The 18,719-nt window shown below is 39.6% G+C and overlaps 1 protein-coding gene across 10 annotated transcripts in view; it reads right to left on the bottom strand.

Annotated features, from left to right (window-relative positions):
- cacna2d4a (calcium channel, voltage-dependent, alpha 2/delta subunit 4a) overlaps nucleotides 1-18,719 on the bottom strand; it is a 110,038-nt gene that overhangs the window by 10,366 nt on the left and 80,953 nt on the right. For 9 of the 10 annotated variants that reach the window (XR_014870193.1, XM_085137905.1, XM_085137906.1 and 6 more), the window contains one exon: nucleotides 6,327-6,388. Coding sequence is in view for 9 of the 10 variants with exons in the window: in XM_085137905.1 (XP_084994031.1) it covers nucleotides 6,327-6,388 (62 nt within the window). In the remaining variant the exon portion in view is untranslated. Of the gene's footprint in view, nucleotides 1-6,311; nucleotides 6,389-18,719 lie in introns of all 10 variants that reach the window. The other variant, XM_085137903.1, reaches the window with a different exon arrangement.

The following is an 18,719-nucleotide window of genomic DNA, read 5'->3' as shown; positions in this document are numbered from 1 at the left end:
GATTATTTAGTAATTTCCCCTTGTGTCATTGCCCTCTGCGCGTCTGTGTTTGTGTTTGTATGAGTTCTTGTGCCATGTTCCCCCAGCCAGTCATGTCTCTCTCTCCCTCGTGTTCCCTCGCTCCCTCTCGTCTGCCTCTCCTCCACTCCTGCATCATGTTCCTCTGTTTCCTGTCTTGTTGTGCAGGTCTCATGTTTCCATGTTCATTCCGTTCAGTCTTGCCTTCCCTGTCTTGCTATGGTTATTCGTGTCAGCTGTGAACTGCTCACAGACGCCACAGCAAAAGCAGCATCATTAGTCTCTGGTCTAGTCTGGGTATCTTATTTAATAATGCTCAAAAACATGTGTGTGTGAGTGTGTTTTTTTTTTTTACTAAGATTATGAAAAGTGGTGTATTTCTGGAATGAGACAGCAAGCCAAGACAAGATAATTTCTTTCTTCTGCAGGCTGCAGAAAAGGTCATCCATGCTTTTATCGCTATCAGACTAGACTGCTGCAGTTCACTTTACCCAGATCTCAGCATTCAAAACATCAGAAGACTGCAGCTGATTTAAAATGCTGCTACCAGACTTTTATAGTACTAAGAGAAGTGACCACATTACCCCAACTGCCCTTCACTGGCTACCAGTGAGTTTTAGAATTGCTTTTGAGATTTTACTAGTTTTAAAGCCTTAAATGCTGTAGCTCCTGTCCACGTCTCTTATGTGATAATTCCTGTGCACACCTGCTGCTTGAGATATTCTGGCAGGACTATAGTAATGGTTCCTAATTTGTGGTGCGTCACCAAGAGTGACCGGGACTGTACTTCCCGCCCTCTCAGCTGTGGAACCTGAAGATCTGAGGAATGCTAACTCTGTATCCTCTTTCAGATCTCCTTTAAAAAACGTCCTTTTTTAATGTCCATATCTTAAACGATAATGTTTTTCAGATTCATTTAAAATATATTCTCGTTTTTTCTCAGTAAAATGTTGTCCTGTTTTATTACGTTAATTTCATTTTATATAATCAGGGGTCCACATAAGTGGTCCACAGGTGCGCATTCGCTGTCAAAATAAAAAACGCGCACCAGATAAGAAGTTGCAAACCGCGTTTGCGTAAATATAAAAGGCACAGTTTTTGTCTGCTAGAGTGGGATTTTCACGCCATATTCTGCACCACATCTCTGTGCGTTCATCATTTATTTGAAGCCAGCTCACCTCCTGCAACCACTTTTCCGAGAATACGCGCTTCTTTTGCGGTTTGGACTCCTTCTGACATTTCTTTGGAGGTGGAGGAACACCAAAGTAATTGCTTAAAGAAGCTTGCTTCTTCGACATTTTTAAGATGTCTGTCCTCCTCCAGAAAATCTTATGTACCCAAACGCGTATTGCAACTTCTTATCTGGTGCGTGTCTTTTATTTTGAAAGCGAATGTGCACCTGCGGACCACTTGTGTGCACCCCTGCATATAATTTCACGGTTATTGAGTAGTGTGATCACAAACACAGAAATAGAATGTAAGTACATAGTTAAAAACAGAGGAAGAGAAACACAGGAGTGTTCTCTGAGATAAATAGGATGCCAAGGTGTGAATAGCACAAAATCTATCATCTTTTGATTCCCATTACTGTCGCCTCAGAACCCCTCACTAATCATGAATTGCTGTCAGACAAAATATAGCAGCAGTCGGCTGTGAGAGACACATGGAGCCTTATATTATAGGGTTTGCACTGTGTTTTTTAATATCATGTATTTTTATGAAAGTCTGTTTTTCAGATTTAATCATTGTAGATATTATAATCTGTCAGCGGAGCAAAGCAATGAGACATATATTACCAGTCATATTTAATCCTTCATTTCTATACTTTTTTCACTGTATCTAACACACACATAACTTTTAAACTCCATGGATGGAATGAGCTCAGTAGAGTTTTGTAAAAGGAGCTTCCTATTATGATCCTGACAGACTTCAAAAGGATCTTAGCTCTTGCTTTATTTTTCCCTAACTATGAAACTCATTTACTAATAAATCAGGTTTTAAGATAGACAAGCTCCCACTGTAAGCCACAAAAGGGTGACCCTCACTCATGTGGCTTCTACTGACATGATAACTGTGCACAGTCTCTTGCCTTAATCTTTTCTCATAAACACAAAGCTAAAGCAAATTTTAATCAGTAATTAAGGCAATCCAATTATTAGTTGCCTTTACTTTATATACTGTATGTCTCTCGGAGTATGCTAATGGTGAAGAAGTGTACAAATGAGAGGAAAAGCAATATAGTTTCTCTTAACACTGACGGTCTGTGCCCCAACACAGAGGGTAAATATGACAACCCATTGGTAGCAGTATTTTTAGATAGATAAATAGGTTATAGCTGCCATGTGACTGATTATCTTTCCTGCTGACACTAAGTCTTTCATTTAGGATTTACAGCAGGTACAGTATCTCCACCCCTCAGGGAGAGTACTTAAAATAGACTATAGAGAAGATTTCATGCACGTTTGCATGGATGCACATGCATAAACATACACAGAAAAAACAAGCCTATAGTGTAAGTACACACACACATACACATACAGACGCACAGACACAAACTCTCTGAAATAAAGATCTAGTACATGGCAGCAAGACAAGATGATTATGTAAACTACCTTAGGGGGAAAAGAGAGGTTAGAGGAAAGGAGACAGCATGGGAGATAAGAAAGGAATGGATGTAGAAAAGGGGCACTGCTGATAAGAAATGAAGTGTAGAAAAGTAAGAAGGAAAAAATACAGATTTAGGAACGACAGTATCAAGTATTCACACAGTAAACAGGAATGATTTTGTGTAAATGCATCATAAATCTAGTGGATAACAACTCTGCTGCACATAATACTAATGGGTTCATAGCTGTTGGATATGGACATAACAACGCACTTGCACACAGATGGCCATGCATATGGTGTCTGCCCAGCACACACACATTACCATTAATAAGCACATATACAGATATAGAATAATCTTTTCTTCAAACTTCAAAATCCCACCGTCACGACACCACAGACACAGAAACACGTGCACACATACACACTCACAAACCTGGGTGCTGCTGTATTCGGCGATGGAAGCTATCCATCACTTAATGGCTAGCCAGATGCCTTAATGCTCTTTTAACTGCTGTCATTTACAGCCGTGGGACACGACGAGGCCAAGGGCCAAGTTATCAAACACCTGCTGCAGGAAGTGTTAGGCCAAATTAAAAAAAAAAAAAGTAAATAAAATATTTTTCTGAAGGTGTGGAAGAACTCAAAAGGATACTAACCATGCAGTAGAACTAGTATTTAAACACTAATGATATTTGGTTAAAGAGTGAAGGGACATCCCCTCTTCTGCATAACCATAAACTCCTCGCCACTGAACCAAGCATTTCTTAATATTGTACCACTATGACACCGTAACATGTGGAAAACAGCATGTTTTGATTGTGTGATCTGCATGATCAGGATGAGAACATAATTGCAACAATGCACCAGTTCATTGTTACGTTCCCCTAAAAGGGTCCAGGCGATAAGGGCAGTGGTTCCCAAACTGTCTTTTGCTAGGCCCCCTTTTGTTTTACAAGAAAAATGTTTGTAATAATGTGTAATAATATTCAACACTGCTCTCAATACATTTTTCAAAAATTGCCAGTCTGTGCAAAATGGGTTCAAAAACATAAACAACTGTGGGATACTGTTTGTCCGTAATTTGGAGAGCCCAGCGTGTGCTCCCGACGCAGGGAAAACCAATTTTGCAGGGGAGACCTACCTTGGCACTTGTGCAGGTGAAGCCAAAGGCAAGATATGCTTCACCATATTTTCTAGTCTTTGGCTTGGAAGGAAGTCGGTTTGGAAACACATTTGGCGATGCTTCATCTCCTGCTTTGCGTTTGTGTGGGAACCCGTCAAAAACCTATCCATTATGCTAGCAGTGACCAAGCGTTCTTTTTTTTTTTTTTCATACCGCGCCCCCCCTGCAATGGCTCTGCGCCCCACACTTTGGGAACCTCTGGATTAGGGAAAGTAACCAAAAGTGTCCGGGTCGGAAAAAGGAGACAGAGAGGCAAAATGTTAAATTAAAGAGTTTTATTATGGTTTCTATTTATAACTCAACTAAAAGAGATGGACAAGCCGCTATCACCATTTGAAGCAACAAACCAAAACTCAAGTATTGGTCAGTAAACTGAAAAGTAAGTCAATAAGACATTAGTGACCAAACACACTCCTCTCCACTGAGCAGGAGCAAGCAACCACCAAACACACAGCTCACTAGCTGCAACCACTCATATGGCACTCTGGCACCAGAGCTCACCTTTCTTTGCCCTTAAATACCTTTAATTGCTGATGTGAGTCAGCTGTACAAAAGAAAAAGGTGGCACCTAAGGCAGGAGAGATGGTAGGACACACCCACACAGGCAACTTCAGGAGAAGGCCCTGCTAGGCCATAACATTCATATCAGTAATGCTCAACATAATCTGACGAGGAAGCAAGCAACTGACTAACCAAAATAACACAGTACAAGCTTAAGTTCTATACACTTGGTTGTCCGTGGAAACAGCATGGCAGCAGCATACTGCTGAAGGAGAATCAGAGTGAACATAAGATGTAAGAGTGAACTTTTCTTCGAGAAATTGCTGGGGAAAGTGTTTGTTTTGGAAGTTGGGGACACATATTCTCTAGAAAAATCTCAGGTGGGGCTCGGGATCTATCCAGAGAAGGGCTGTTTTATTATAAACAAGTCTGTCAGATAAAACTGTGAGGAACATCTGAAATGTAAGATGCAGAAAACAAGCAGAAACTACAAAGAAAGGTTATCTCTGATGTTAGCAGAGCTCTGTTTGTTTGCTAACAATCGTAGGTGCTGAGCGTTTGTGGACAGCACTCAGTGAAAATCTATAGGACACAGTTCTGGCAAAGCGCTGACAGTTTGAAACAATCGACCTATATCAATCAGCTGTTCTGATAATGTCTCCCTCTGGCAAATGAAATAAATTAATGCTCCCAGTGGCAACAACCACAGGTATGTGAGGTACAAAATAAGATGCATTTTCAGTATTGGATAATAGTGTAGTTTGCAGTTGACTGTTAAATGTTGGCTGTGTTGGTGTCTATGTGAGCCCCATGACTCCCAGACTGGCACCCAACTGGAGCTTTGCCCAGTGTCATTCGGGCTCCAGCCCCTCAGCGACCTTAAGTTGGATAAACGGTTAAGAAAGTGGATGAATGAATTCAAGTCTTTGTAACAGCCTGAAAAAGATGACCTTTCACTTTTCAAACAAATTTGGACATAAAGGGATGCTTTATAAAGTCAATGAATAGCTGACCAGATAATAACACACTTGGATGTCCCTGCGTCACTCAATCCAGTGCTGATTCTAAAAATCTCTCTTTAGCGCACAAGATATGCAATGAAAGCAACTCTAATGATGGCATTTATTCTTCCACTCCTATGTTTTAGGCAGGGTTAGCGCTCCTTTAATATTGGTAACAGTGATACAGAACACATTACATTAAGCTTTGGATGAAACAAAGTTTGAATGCTGTAATTACCAACTAATGGAGCAGAAAATGAACCTATAATCACAGGTTAAACTCCTGGAACAGACAGTGTATTCATTACCAACCACGTTTCATGCAGAATATTGATCAGGTTTATATTCACTCACTGCATTTCTCAAACTGGAAAAGCAGCTCAGGATGCAAAGTCCTGATAAGTAAAAATACTCAGAAATTGCTGCGCTCTTTTCATCTCATTGTAAAACAAAGCTTTCACGACAGCGCTCAGCTAAAATTGAAATCTGACAAAATATAAATCTTCTTTTGGATTGCAGCAGAAATGGAAAAATGTGCATGCAAAGATATTCACAGTGTTCAACCCAAAGGAAATAAAATAGGGGATATTGTTTGGAGGAGAGGAATGGAGTTATTATTTACAAGCTGAAGTATGTGCTGTTTTTTCTAAAAGCATCTTCAGTCTTTTACTGGGGAAAAAAAACAAAGAGAAATAATAAATCTAATATAGAAAAAAAATGAACCAATACTACAGTAATTACAGGGCTTAATTTTCAAACACTACACACTTATATAAGAACTCATAGCACAGTTTTTCACTGAATAATAGAGCTGTGAAAGAATAAAGTTAATCACAGTCAGCGATGTAGCTACAAGTCAGCCCTATTTAAGAGTGCATCCAAAACTGTCTTGTTCTCTATTCTAACATTCTATTTTTTTTAGTAAATCTCAGTAACTTCATCTTTCAGCACTTTTACAAAGACTATAAAAAGTTTTATGGAGAGATCTTGCTCTAACAGACACTCTGTGGACCTACCTGTGCTGCTATGCCCCAAAATCTGGATTCAATCACCTCCAGAGTCATCTGGACCCCGATGGCTGTGAGAGAGATAGAAAGCGAGACATCAATCTGGTGCAATAAAACGTCTAATATAACACTGACTGGATAAATAATGCTACAACCACCTCTATCCGATATGAAGACGGTTGGAAAAAGCAATATTATGATTAAGTAGGCTGATAACAGTTTTATAAGTGGTAGCGGTAACAAAATATCAAGTGAGGCTAGTAGCAACATATAACTTGTATTAGTGATGCTCAAAGACGGCAGTGCTGCGATAATATTTTCAGTAAGCAGTGATTGCTTCAGCAGCAATAACAGCTCCGTTAGTGGAAAAGGGAGGGGAAACTTTAGTTCTAGCACTTAGGAATAAAGAAAATTAATGAGCCGATTAATGTCTCAGTGAGAGACGACCAACTCTCGGCTCTGAGGCTGGAGGAGTAAAACAGGACCTTCTGTACAGATCAGCTCTGCCTTCAGAGCTCAACTTATGAAAATCCTTTTACATTAAATGGCCTTCTGAGCCATGTGAACCTCCTATTCTTAGACATCGTGAATGTTTATGTGAGCGCACACGTGTGTGTCTCCGGCCTCTCTCTACAACACAGCACTCACAGCCAGAACACATTAAACCTAGAATTAGTGCGTATCACTCACGCATTTACACACACACACGGCGTGTGTGGCGAGTGATTGCTTCTGTCAGCTCAGGGCTGTATGTCTGTCAGCATTTCAGTTAATGCAAAAAGGAACTGTAATTGCATAAGTCCCCAGTGCGCACATACTGTATACACCGAAACACATGCAACAAACACACACTCTGCGAGGGAAGATATGACAGTTCATATTAGCATCAAAGACTCAGCGTTTTTCTCCCGGCGAGCTCAGTACAGCTACTTAGGGAAAGCCTTTGCAATGCTCACAATACACAAAACAGATAAACACACACACATGCCTGCACACACACCCCTCCTTACAGAGACACTGTAGGTACGCGTATTGTAAAGTATGTCAGCATATAACAATAACGTCAAAAAATATATTAATCATTATTTCTGGGAAAGTGGCCCAGAAAATGTTTTATTTGTTTCTAGGCCACATTCCCGGAAATATTATAAAAGACAAAAAAAATTAAATGCTGTCCTCAGTGGTAGCTGTGGCCCTGCAAAAACCAAATACTGCATTTTACACATTTGTATGCATTTGTCTCTCTTCCAGGTATCCATTGTTTCCCCTCGCTACCATCAGAACTTTAATTAGCATAAAATTAGCGTGAGTTGTGTAATCAGTCAGCGTGAGCATCATGGATGAATTAGCTTCTGTCCGAGCTGCGCTTCTGTTCTGCCACGTGGATGTCTCAACCTGGAGGGGCAGATGTGGTCAGCGAACTGAACATATTTCTTTCAATTTTGCTTGTTAAATGCATATTATGGGATGAATTACAGATGCCCGAGGACCTATGTGTTCTCGTAGAGATCAGGATGTTATGAGGATAATGCTCCCATGTGTTCTGTCCTCAGGTGTGCGTTTTTGTGACTGGAAATGTGCTTGGTTTTGTCCAATCTCTTGAAAATCAAGCGTGATGCAGAGTCCAGGCTGTAATCAGCCTGTAATCAGTCGGGTAGACACTAAAAAAATACTAAGCTGATTGGGGAGCTGTTTAAAAAAATATCGGGTAAGTTAAAAAATATTCATAGGTGTTAAAATCTACAGACTAACATAAGTGTGATCTGCTGTGTTTTCTCCTTTGAAGAAAAACTGCCAGAAACTGTCCATTCTCATATTGCCTCTCCCTGCTGGCGCTAGTGACCTTGAAGTGTCTACCTCCACCATAATCTCAGATAAAGTGTTGTAAGGCAATAATAGAGGACAGAAGTAATCTGCCTTTTGCCTTTCTGAGTTGGAGGCTGATAGGCTAAATCTAATTAAAATCACAACACTGATCCGTGTGTGTGAGTTTCTGAGTGTAAGCGGGAATGGTTGTGTTTTTCACAATGTGTGTGCAAGACTTGCAAGTATTCACCCTTGATGTGTGTTTGATTTGCATACAATTGTGTACACAAGGATATGCATGACCCTGCATGGATGGAAGTGAAAATGTGTGTGCGCGCGTGATTGAGTGTGTGGAAGCATATCCTGCACACTCACAAAGTGTGAGGTGCAATTAGCACAAGCTGCCAATCACTGCGCAGTACACTTCAAACAGGAAATTAATTAATGAAGAAATAAATAAAAAATTTAAGCAACCAAGAGCTGGAGTTAATTGGTTATTATACTGGCGAGACAGAGTCATGAGAGATGGAGGAGGTGAACTGTGATTGACTGGTAAAAAGACTGAGCAAGAAGGAAAACAGGCCAGAAAAAAGGCCTGAATTTACAAACATCCATCCTTCTATTTTATCTCTGAAACATTTATAAAGTTCTAGAATTAAGTTTTTATTTGCCTAATGTGACTCATTTTATTGTAATGCAGATAAATGATTGATCTTTGTAAATTTGATGCATATAAACACACAATAAACATAAAAAACAAGATAATGAAGGTTGCCTCCTATTCAAAACACAGACAGTTTTTTTTGTGCAAGCAGCTTATTATAATCCATCAGTATTATTATGTAATCACTGATCACATGTTAGTCTGAGACAGCATCTGTTATTTCACCGAATGACCCCAAACAACATATGTTGTTAACATTACAGTGTTAAAAAGCCCTCTAGTGGGCATGGAAGTTAAGACAAAGGAGAAAATTGGATAGATTGGTCCTGAAAAGTGCTCACAGGAAGCCTGAGGACATAGGTTGACTTTAATAATGTATTTCCAGTTAAAAAACAAGCCAAAAACTATCAGTCATATCAGCAGAAAGGTTGGCTGGAAGACTTGCTAGCCTGGATCACATTTTAATGTTGGAAGTTTGCTTGTATGCTCATTCAGTATAATCATTTTCCTGCTGCACAGTGCAATTTAACACAAGCTGTTATACACATTGGTGTCACATTTGAGCATATCATATTTTGGTAAACAGAGCAGTTCATGTTCATGGCTGCAAGGTGCTCAGTCCTGTGATTACAAATCAAGTCCAAATCATCACCCCTCCACCACCATGCTTCATAGTTGGTATGAGGTGATTGTGCTGATATAAAAACCAAATGTGTTTGGTTTTCATCATACGTGGTACTGTGCATTATTGACATGGATCTTCATTTTGGTATTGTCTGCCCCAGAAGTGTTTCAATTTGTTCAAATGCAACAATGCAAACTTATCCTATGCTGCAGTGTACTTTTCAGAGCAAAGAAGCTTTCTTCTGGCAATTTTCTAATTGTTCTGTCATGAACTTTAAGATTTAATATGCACACTGCAGCCTGTAGACTCTAAGATGTACCTCTTGGGTTTTTTGCAATTTCTCTGACTATTACATTGTTTGACCCTGGGGTGAATTTGCTGAGAAGTCCACTCCAGGAAAAACTCAGTGGTTTCCACTTGTGAATAATTTTCCTCCCTGTAGAATGATGGACTTTAAATTGTTTGGAAACAGCCTTATAGCCTTTCCCATATTGATGGGCACCAACAATTGCTTCTCTAAGATCATTGCTGGTGTCTTTCTTTCTTGGTATTCTGTTAGCACACACCTGAATGCTCCAGCAACCAGCCAAAATGTGTGCTTTTATCATTCAAGTCCATTTGATTAGAAACACCTTAGTGCTACTTACTTATAAATTCAGTTTGAAGCAGTAAGGTCATACTTGGTTTTTCTCATACTGCTTCTGCATTTTGGGTTATTATTTGTTTATTTGTTTATTAAATAATAACAGGGTGCAATATGTCATGTGTTGTTCAACTGAGGCTGTAATTTTCCTACATTTTAAGATCAGGTAAGGATAAGATTTTATATGTTCTGTGAAAGTGAAAGAAGACGCATTTTCTTTTTTACACGACTGTATTCTTAATGATACTGAAAGACTGTTGTCTTGGCTAAATCGTGAAGAAATCAATGGTGACAGTTGTCAGGAAGTTTTTTTGGTAGTCTAATACTGATGGTGGATGTAAAAATCAAAGCCTAGTGTCTCAGGTATTTTGGCGTTGTGCACTTTCCATCCAGAGAAGTCGTGCAGAGAGTGGTAACCGTGCTGCTATTAATAGCTGCCCACTCTCACATATTTGACATTGTTTAATGTGTTCGCGTGAGTGTGTGTTGTATTGAGGTGGCACAGGAGGTCATCTTGTGTTAAATGATCAGTGAGCAGTTAGTGTTGATGGGTCCTTTAGCAAGACCCTGGAGTACAGGCTAAATATATAAGAACACATACACACACTGAGTCGATAAATTAAACTGCCACGCTGGCTAAGTCTCTATACACAGAGTGGACACTGAAAATAAGGCCACTTGTGAAGAGGTCATTTCATTCTCTTTTTTTTCTCTTTCACACAAACCTGGAAACACACACACACACTTAGAAATGACAGAAATTTTTGTAATAGATGTGTGAACAGATATAATACACACAGCAGGGGACAAGAGAAAAAGGATGAAAGTGAGCACACACAGCGGGCAGACTGAGACAGACAGAGAGCAGGGTGCACAAAGAAGATACCCACTGAAAGGTTGTCAACAGGGCATAGACAAAGTAATCAAAGGAAAGCATTAATTGATGTAATGGAGTCAGGTGACAAAGGTTGAGAGAATGATGGATGGATGAAGAGTGACAAGAGGGAGGGTGGGAAAAGGATAAAGGAATAGACAGAGGAGATGAAAGAGGATGAATTGATTTTTAATAATGTTATGAGCTGAAAACTCTTTTAATTTCAACCGAGCGTGGCTTTTAATAATAGAGCTAGGGAGATCAAATGGTTGTGCTTGAGCATGCAGTAGTGTGTGTGTCTCATTCTTTCACATGTGTGTCTGCGTCTATTTGTGTTTGTGTTGTGGAGTACAGACTACAAAAGAATTGGAGGGGCGAGATGTGAAGGATGGAGTGTGTTTGTCTTCAGACCTACAACCCCCTAATTCCACAGAAGTTGGGATGCTGTATAGGATGTAAATAAAAACAGGATGCAATGATTTACAAATCTCATAAATCCATATTTTATTCCCAAAAGAAGATAGAAAACTGAGAAAATCTCTTCTTTTAACAGCAGTCTGTAAGCATCTGGGAACTGAGGAAAACAGCTGTCACATTCTTGTCTGATATAGGATTTTAGCTGCTCAGTTCTGGGACTTATTTGTCTTATATTGTATTTCATGACGTGCTAAATGTTTTTGATTTGGTGAAAGGTTCAGCTCACAGACTCCTCTACTACAAAGCCATGCTGTTGTAGATGCAGTATGTTGTCTAGTGTTCACTTGCTGAAATATACAAGGCTTTCTCGAAAAGGAACATTGTCTCAATTGTCTCAAAAACCTGGATATAGTTTTCAGCACTGAAGGTGTCTTTCCAGATGTATAAACTGCCAATTCTATTTACACATATACACACTATTTCATCAGAGAAGAAGCGTTTTGAACTGAGCACTAACAACAAACCAAATGGTCCTTGTCCTCTTTAGTCCAGAGAATATAGCATCCATTTGTCTGACCACAGAGCAGTTTCACACCTTGCCTCATCCATTTTAAATGAGCTTTGGTGAGAAGATCACTGCTTCATACTTTTTCTTTGCATGCATAGATCTTTAACCTGCGTTTGTGGATGGCACGTTGAACTGTGTTCACCGACAGTGATTTCTAGAAGTGTTCCTGAGCCCATGTACTGATTTCTATGACAGAATCATGGCTGATTTTAATGCTGTGCCACCCGAGGCTCAGAAAAATTACAGGCATTCACTATTGAGTTCTAGCCTTATTCCTTGCGCACAAAAATGTCCTACAATCTTTTAATGCTATTCTATACTATAAAAGGTGAGCTATTCAAGTTTTCTTTGAGAAAAAATATTCTGAAATTATTTCACAATTTGTAGACACAGTTTTTTGCAGAGCGGGAATCCCCTGCTCATCTCTACTCGAGAAACACTGCCTCTTTTCTGAGCTGTGCCGCTACCATCAAATAAATAACAAGCAAATATTTTTCAGGAAACAGTAAAATGTGTCACTGTAAACCTCTGATATAGTTTCTGTTTTCTATTGTGATTAAAATATGGGTTCATGAGATGGAGCTGCACTTAAAAAAGATCTCTGCAGTCTCTTTAAATTTAACAAGTATTTTTTTTCATTGTACTGGTAATAATAACCTACAGTAATCCATTAATACCTAACATTTCTGGTTAAAGGGTTAAAGGCTGATTCCACCAATGACCATTTTTTTGGTCTTACACCATCCATCTAGCCTAATTTAGCAGCGATCACTGAGAGTTGTATTTTCTGTGTATATAATTGTACGAGGGTCTGCTGTGCACCAAGTGACATAAAGTTACATCATCTGATGGTGAATGGAAGGTTTAGTGGGGAATTGTGGCATGGTGAAACAGTAGTTAGCACTGTCACCTCTCACCAATTAGCTTCTTGGTTTAAAGCCATGCTGGGGCCTTTCTGTGTCGAGTTTGTATGTGTATGTGTGTGTTTTCCTTCCCTCAATCCAAAGCAATCAACTCAGACTACTTGGTGATTCTAAAATGACCACAAATATGAGGTACATAAAATGCCTGAAGCAACAAGAATAAAGTAGCCTAAAGTGTCATGGTCCTGGGTCTGAGCGACCCAGGATCCCTGAGCAGTTATGGACTTGTTATATTATATGTATTTTTGGTGTTGCTGCCCCTCTTCTCCATGCTTGTAGATATGAGTGTGTTTGGGTGTGTGTATGGATGCAGGTGTGTCTTAACACTTGTTTACAGGTGCCTTCAAGCCTGGTGGGTGTGGCCCTGCTAGGGGACTGGCCACACCCGAAGCCACACACCTGCTGCTGATCAGGGCTCGCGGGGGAGCTACTTAGGAGAGTCTTGGAGCTCCCACCGATGCGGGATCATTGAGTTAGACTCCCAAGTCAGTGTGTGTTAGTCCAGGAAGGACAGATCGTGTTTGCTCGCAGGGGTCAGTGTCTAACGGCTGCTTCCATTGTTTTCCTGCAGGAGGAGCGTGGAGAGGAAGGACAGCACGCACAGGGCGTGCAGTCACGACAGCGGGGAGAACGAACGCGGACGCCACTGGAAGACACACGCATGAGTCTTGGGGAGCACGGGGATTAATTGTGCATCAATATTTACCACACTGTAAATAAACGCACTGTTGTTATTCAGAGCTCCGCGCCTGGGTCCTCATTCCTCACTTCCCCACGGTTGGCCATCGCCGACCGTGACATAAAGCCCTTTGATCAATCAGTAAGACTAGAAAAAATGTAAAAAATATCAAAATTTTCTTGTCTTAATGAACACTTTCCTCTTTCAGTTTAGAAACCACAATTTTAATTTTTGTTTTGACCTATAGCAGTTTCATTTTTGCACTTTAGAGCCTTATTTATCTTGAATTCACACATTTTCACCTTAGTCCTGTGATACAGTGGTAAGCGATCAAAGGCGTAACCCGCGTCTTTCATAGTAACTGCTAGGATAGACTTCAACCTGCCTAACACACTGTAGTGGATAAGTACTTAAGAAAATGGATGGATGAATGATGACATCCACGTTTGGACTGTGAGAGGAAGCTGTAGTATCCAGAGGAATGAGAGAATGATGCTTAAGTACATTTAGTAGCAAAAAAAGTTCAGTAGATTATTTAGATAAATACTTCTTCTATTAATGCATGAATTGTCTCAGCATTGATCAATATACCAGCTTAATTTAGCTTTCACATTTGTTCTGGGCTTTGCTTTTCTATTCTTAAAAAATCTCATTAACACAATGAAACGAATTAATGTAAGATGCAAAAATATCATCATTAATTTTGGCTAGTACAAAAAAAAAGCATGTTTTAACTATGCTACCAGCAAAAGTTAATTTCTGACCCTAAGTTCACGTGACTGATCACCCAGAAAAGCCCAGCGAACTCATTAGAACTTGTTTTTATTGCTGTGTTTGAATTCTTCCAGTTCATGACCTATTTAAACCTCTTCCTCAAAACCCATTTATGGGCATGCTTAAGGTTCAACTGTTAATATCTGCATAACATTATCCATCTTGTTTTAAGTCTTAAGAGTAAGTGTGCTTTATTAAAATTGCATTTGTAAAACAAGATTACTGTTTATCCAAACAAATGTCAAAAGACTTATCATGTCTTTTGCTTTAGTGCCTCACTGTTTCGTAGTGTCTTATACATGCACATAAACACAATCAGTGTTGCATGAACACAAACACACATGCCAACGCTGACAAAGAGGAAGGCAAAGCAACACAAACAGGCACACAGATTACAGCCTTCTCACTTAGAAATGGCATTTGTATTCTCCGTCCCTCTGTCTCCTTCACAAACACACAAACACATAATTACAGTTCATCAGTAAGATGGAACAGAATGAGAGGCATTTCAGTTTTTTTCAGCCCCTTTTCTTTGTATCCACTTTAAAATGTGCTAAGTTATGCCTTTGCCTTAATCATTTGCTGTTGCATATTAATAGGCTTAAGCTTAGTCTATTTGCACAAACTAAGGCATTTCAAGATGACAAACAGCATTAAAACTCAATAATGAGAGGAACAGTGCATGAATACAAAATAAAACATGAAAATAAGGAAAGACCAAAAGGGATTTTTATGATGATTTGAGTGAAATAATTAGCTAATTAGCTGCTGATGAACAAATCTTAAAAAAAGACCAGGATGTTTTAGGGCAGCATATTCAATACAAAAAAAAGTCTTGGTCAGTATTTGAATTAATTACACATGCATGCATTGAAGACCTAATGCGATATAGTGAAACAAAACACTGGCCTTAGTAAGGTAAAAACACTGGGAGGCCATCATTCCCTTTTATTTTGAAATGTTACTGGAAATTGTGCTGTCTGGATTGGGTCTAAAAAGCCTAAAAATCTGTTTTCTCTCCTGCTATTAACCTCCCATAATTGTTATTTTGGCTGTTGGCCCAGTACACAGAGAGACAGTAACTATGTAAAAAAGTTGACTGAGCTCAATACTGCTACTATATACATTTCAATTAAGTCTATTTTTATGTCTGTAGATAAAGTAGATGAATGACTCTTTGTAAAAGTCGTGTTTAAGAGAGACCTCAGAACACCTGATCTTACCATGTTTGGGAGCTGCAGCATATTTTCTGCAGGTGGATGAGGGCATCCTTTATCTGACTAATATATCCATTCCCACATACTTTTTCAAGGTTTCACAACCCTGACAAAAATAAAAATCACTCCACACGCTTCACACTGAATAACCTTTCAACCGAAAGACCAAAAATTACTGTTTGTGTTTCCCTAAAGCAGCAATGTTCACCAAAGCCTTGGCAGATACCATGACTTTCTGATGGAGAGTGCTCAATACAGTGATGTTGCCAGGCAACAAACTTTGTTCCAGCAAGGAAAAATGAGCAAAATGTGCTTGACTGCTGAGCGGTAAAAAAACAGAAGAAGAAAAGTTTAGTAATAGTTGATTATAATGATCAATATGAAAAGAAATCCTAGCTGTCTGAACACACAAACAAGACACACACACGCAGCCAAGAAAGCCATTCATAAAACCATTCAAAACAGACTCAGGCTGATAAATACAAAGAAAGCTAAGTGCACCCACACACTCAACTACACGCATACACAACCTAAAACAAAGACACACATCCTTTTGACCTACTGATTGGCGGTTTCACCTGACCTATGATCCTTAAGCTTTTTGCAGTTAAGTTACAGTTGGTTTTGTGGCAGCAATTGCCAAGTGAGACTTAAGAACACACGCGCACACGCGCATGCATGCACATACACACAGACTCTCTACTAATGCTCGCTAACCTCAGAGGAGTTGCTAGAGGCTGCACTGACATCATGTTACCAAAGCAACAGGCAGAGAATGGGGATTGGATGAAAGGATGATGACTCAACCTCCCTTCCTTGTATTCCTCCTCTCTCTTACCATAATCTCTCATTTTCTCTCTGAAAGTGTCTCTTACTTTGTCAACTTTTTGAAAGTCAAGGATGCAAAAAGAGTCACATGCATGGGCAGGGGGGACATTGTAGGTTTTTTCAATTTTTCAAAAGAGTGTAACGCTGGCACGTGTCAGTGTGGGATAACTAGCTTTGAATTATTCACACAAGACACACAAATGCCCACACAAAGCCACGAATTGAACATATTAAAAACAGGACACATTCTTGTGAAACTAGCGCTGCTGTCATAACCCTTAAATCTTAAAGCTAATGGGTAAGAAGCGTGTTAAATGAAGGACCCAGTTTGATAGAAATGGAAATAAATGATGTTGACACAAGCTATATGTGTGTGGACCTTCTAAGCTGGCGCAGCCCACCTTAAGTTAACCTAGTTTCACAGCCTTCTTAAACGAGCCTGTTGGAGGCACACTCACTAAATCATTCATAGAGGAGAGGCTCAGAAAAAACATGTTTATGTGTGAGAGAGAAAGAAGGAGCAAGGGCGAACTGCTGTGCTCTTTCTTGTGGTCTGTATGTTTACATGGTAGTTTGTGTTCAGAACAGTGCTTTTTCTTTGCTACATATCCAACAGGGATTAAAGTCATGACATTTCGGGCCATTGATCAAGTCTGGAATTCAATTACCTACTCAATCTTTTATAACGTGAAAGGAGAAGACCTTGGTACTGGATGTGCGTCTTTTCATATGCAATGGCCCCTCTTTTATTACCTGACTAAAAAGAAGTTATGGCAGTAACTTAAAGGGACCTATATGGCCATTTCCACCTCCATGTCTTTACTCTTCAATTCTAATGCAAATAATGCTTCTTTACCTTATACTGAGCCTCGGTGAAGCCCTTTTAGTTCATCTACTGTCTGAAACCACCCAGTTTTGCCTCATTTTCCTTTAAGCCAGCTTTCATCTGATGGATAGTCCCTTTTAAGCAGAGGGTTTGAACAGCATGTGTGTTTACTGCTTGAGGTGAGCGTTTTAGGGATTTCTCTGCTCTTTGACTGAGCTTTGAGTGAGCTGTTGGCTCACACGGATTACTATTCATATGCTGACCTCATTATTTCAAGCTCCATATTAACATGTGCATGTACACATATATACAGTATGTATATGTGTATATGATAGCAATTAAGGAAAAAAGCATGAAAAACATCATCTGTAAAGTTTTTTTTTTTAATAAAACCAAAACAATAAGGAGGGTGATATTTGTTACACTGATTTATTACTACTTTGGACAAAGCCAGGACTACTATCATCCTGATTACAGCTCGCTGTCAGCAAACACATGAGTAACAAGTTATGGGCTTTTGCTGTAGTTTTCTGAATTGTCAGCTTCAAAACATGACAACATTTTAAGACGGCAAGGCCTCCGTCCCCTCTAGCTGTCCCAAGGTTTTAATGAATATGAAAAATGCTGTGAACCATGATGTTGTCATCATATCTCAAGCCAATTGAGATATTGGGTTGAGATATTGGAAATTTTGGTTCAGAGCACTAGATAGCACCTTCCATGGCCATCATGAAAACACCAAATTCAGAAAGATTTCTTTAGATGAATAGTTTTAGTCCTTAAAGTTGCATACAAGAAACTTAAAAGATGGCCAAGATAGTGTTCAAGGAAGCTGGACCAATTTACCCCTGGTAAGGAGTATGTTTTTTTCAACCCTTCCTTTTTCTACTGCCATGTTTCCTCTTGTGATTTCCGCCTCCTGCCTCTAATGTCTGTTTCCATCTCTCTCTAAGAAGACAGATGGGGCCTCTCCCCTCTTTATCTCTCAACTATCCCTCTTTTTTATCCCATATCTGTTTTTCTGTCTTCTTGCTTTTATCTTTCTCTCTTCTTGCTTCACACTTTGTTATTGTCTTGCTCTCTTCGTTTCATCTTTTTTCCAAAGTCCACATTCCTCTTGTTCTCCTTCCCTCACCACCATCTCCTCTATGCCCATCGCCACTCACTCTAACCCTTGTGCTCTCCTCTAGGAAATCCCTCTCTACCATCTGTCTGGCTGTGATGAATTCAGCCTCTTTCGGAACAAATCATCTTGGCCAAATTAATGAGACTCTCTGAGGGGATAAACTTTATGTGAGTGTGTGTGCTTGTGCGACTGAGAACGTGTATGTGCCGAAAATGCTTCATAATCCATCAACTGCACCACTTAATTTATCCAGTGACAGACAGCATGCTACATGGAAATACGTCAGAAACTTTTTTTTTTAAAGAGGAGGTCAAGAACCGTGGTGCGCCTGTTTTTGGTCATCCTCACATGTTAGTGCGAACACTGTTCACTTACAGCCAGATCTTCCAACAACGATGTAAAGCTAGGGTGCCAAGCAGGACGGTTAAGGCA

Source organism: Neolamprologus multifasciatus, chromosome 17, assembly GCF_963576455.1.
Source record: "Neolamprologus multifasciatus chromosome 17, fNeoMul1.2, whole genome shotgun sequence".
NCBI lineage: Eukaryota > Metazoa > Chordata > Actinopteri > Cichliformes > Cichlidae > Neolamprologus > Neolamprologus multifasciatus.
Note: the sequence above shows the minus strand (reverse complement) of the source record. Positions and strands in the feature narration are given on the sequence as shown.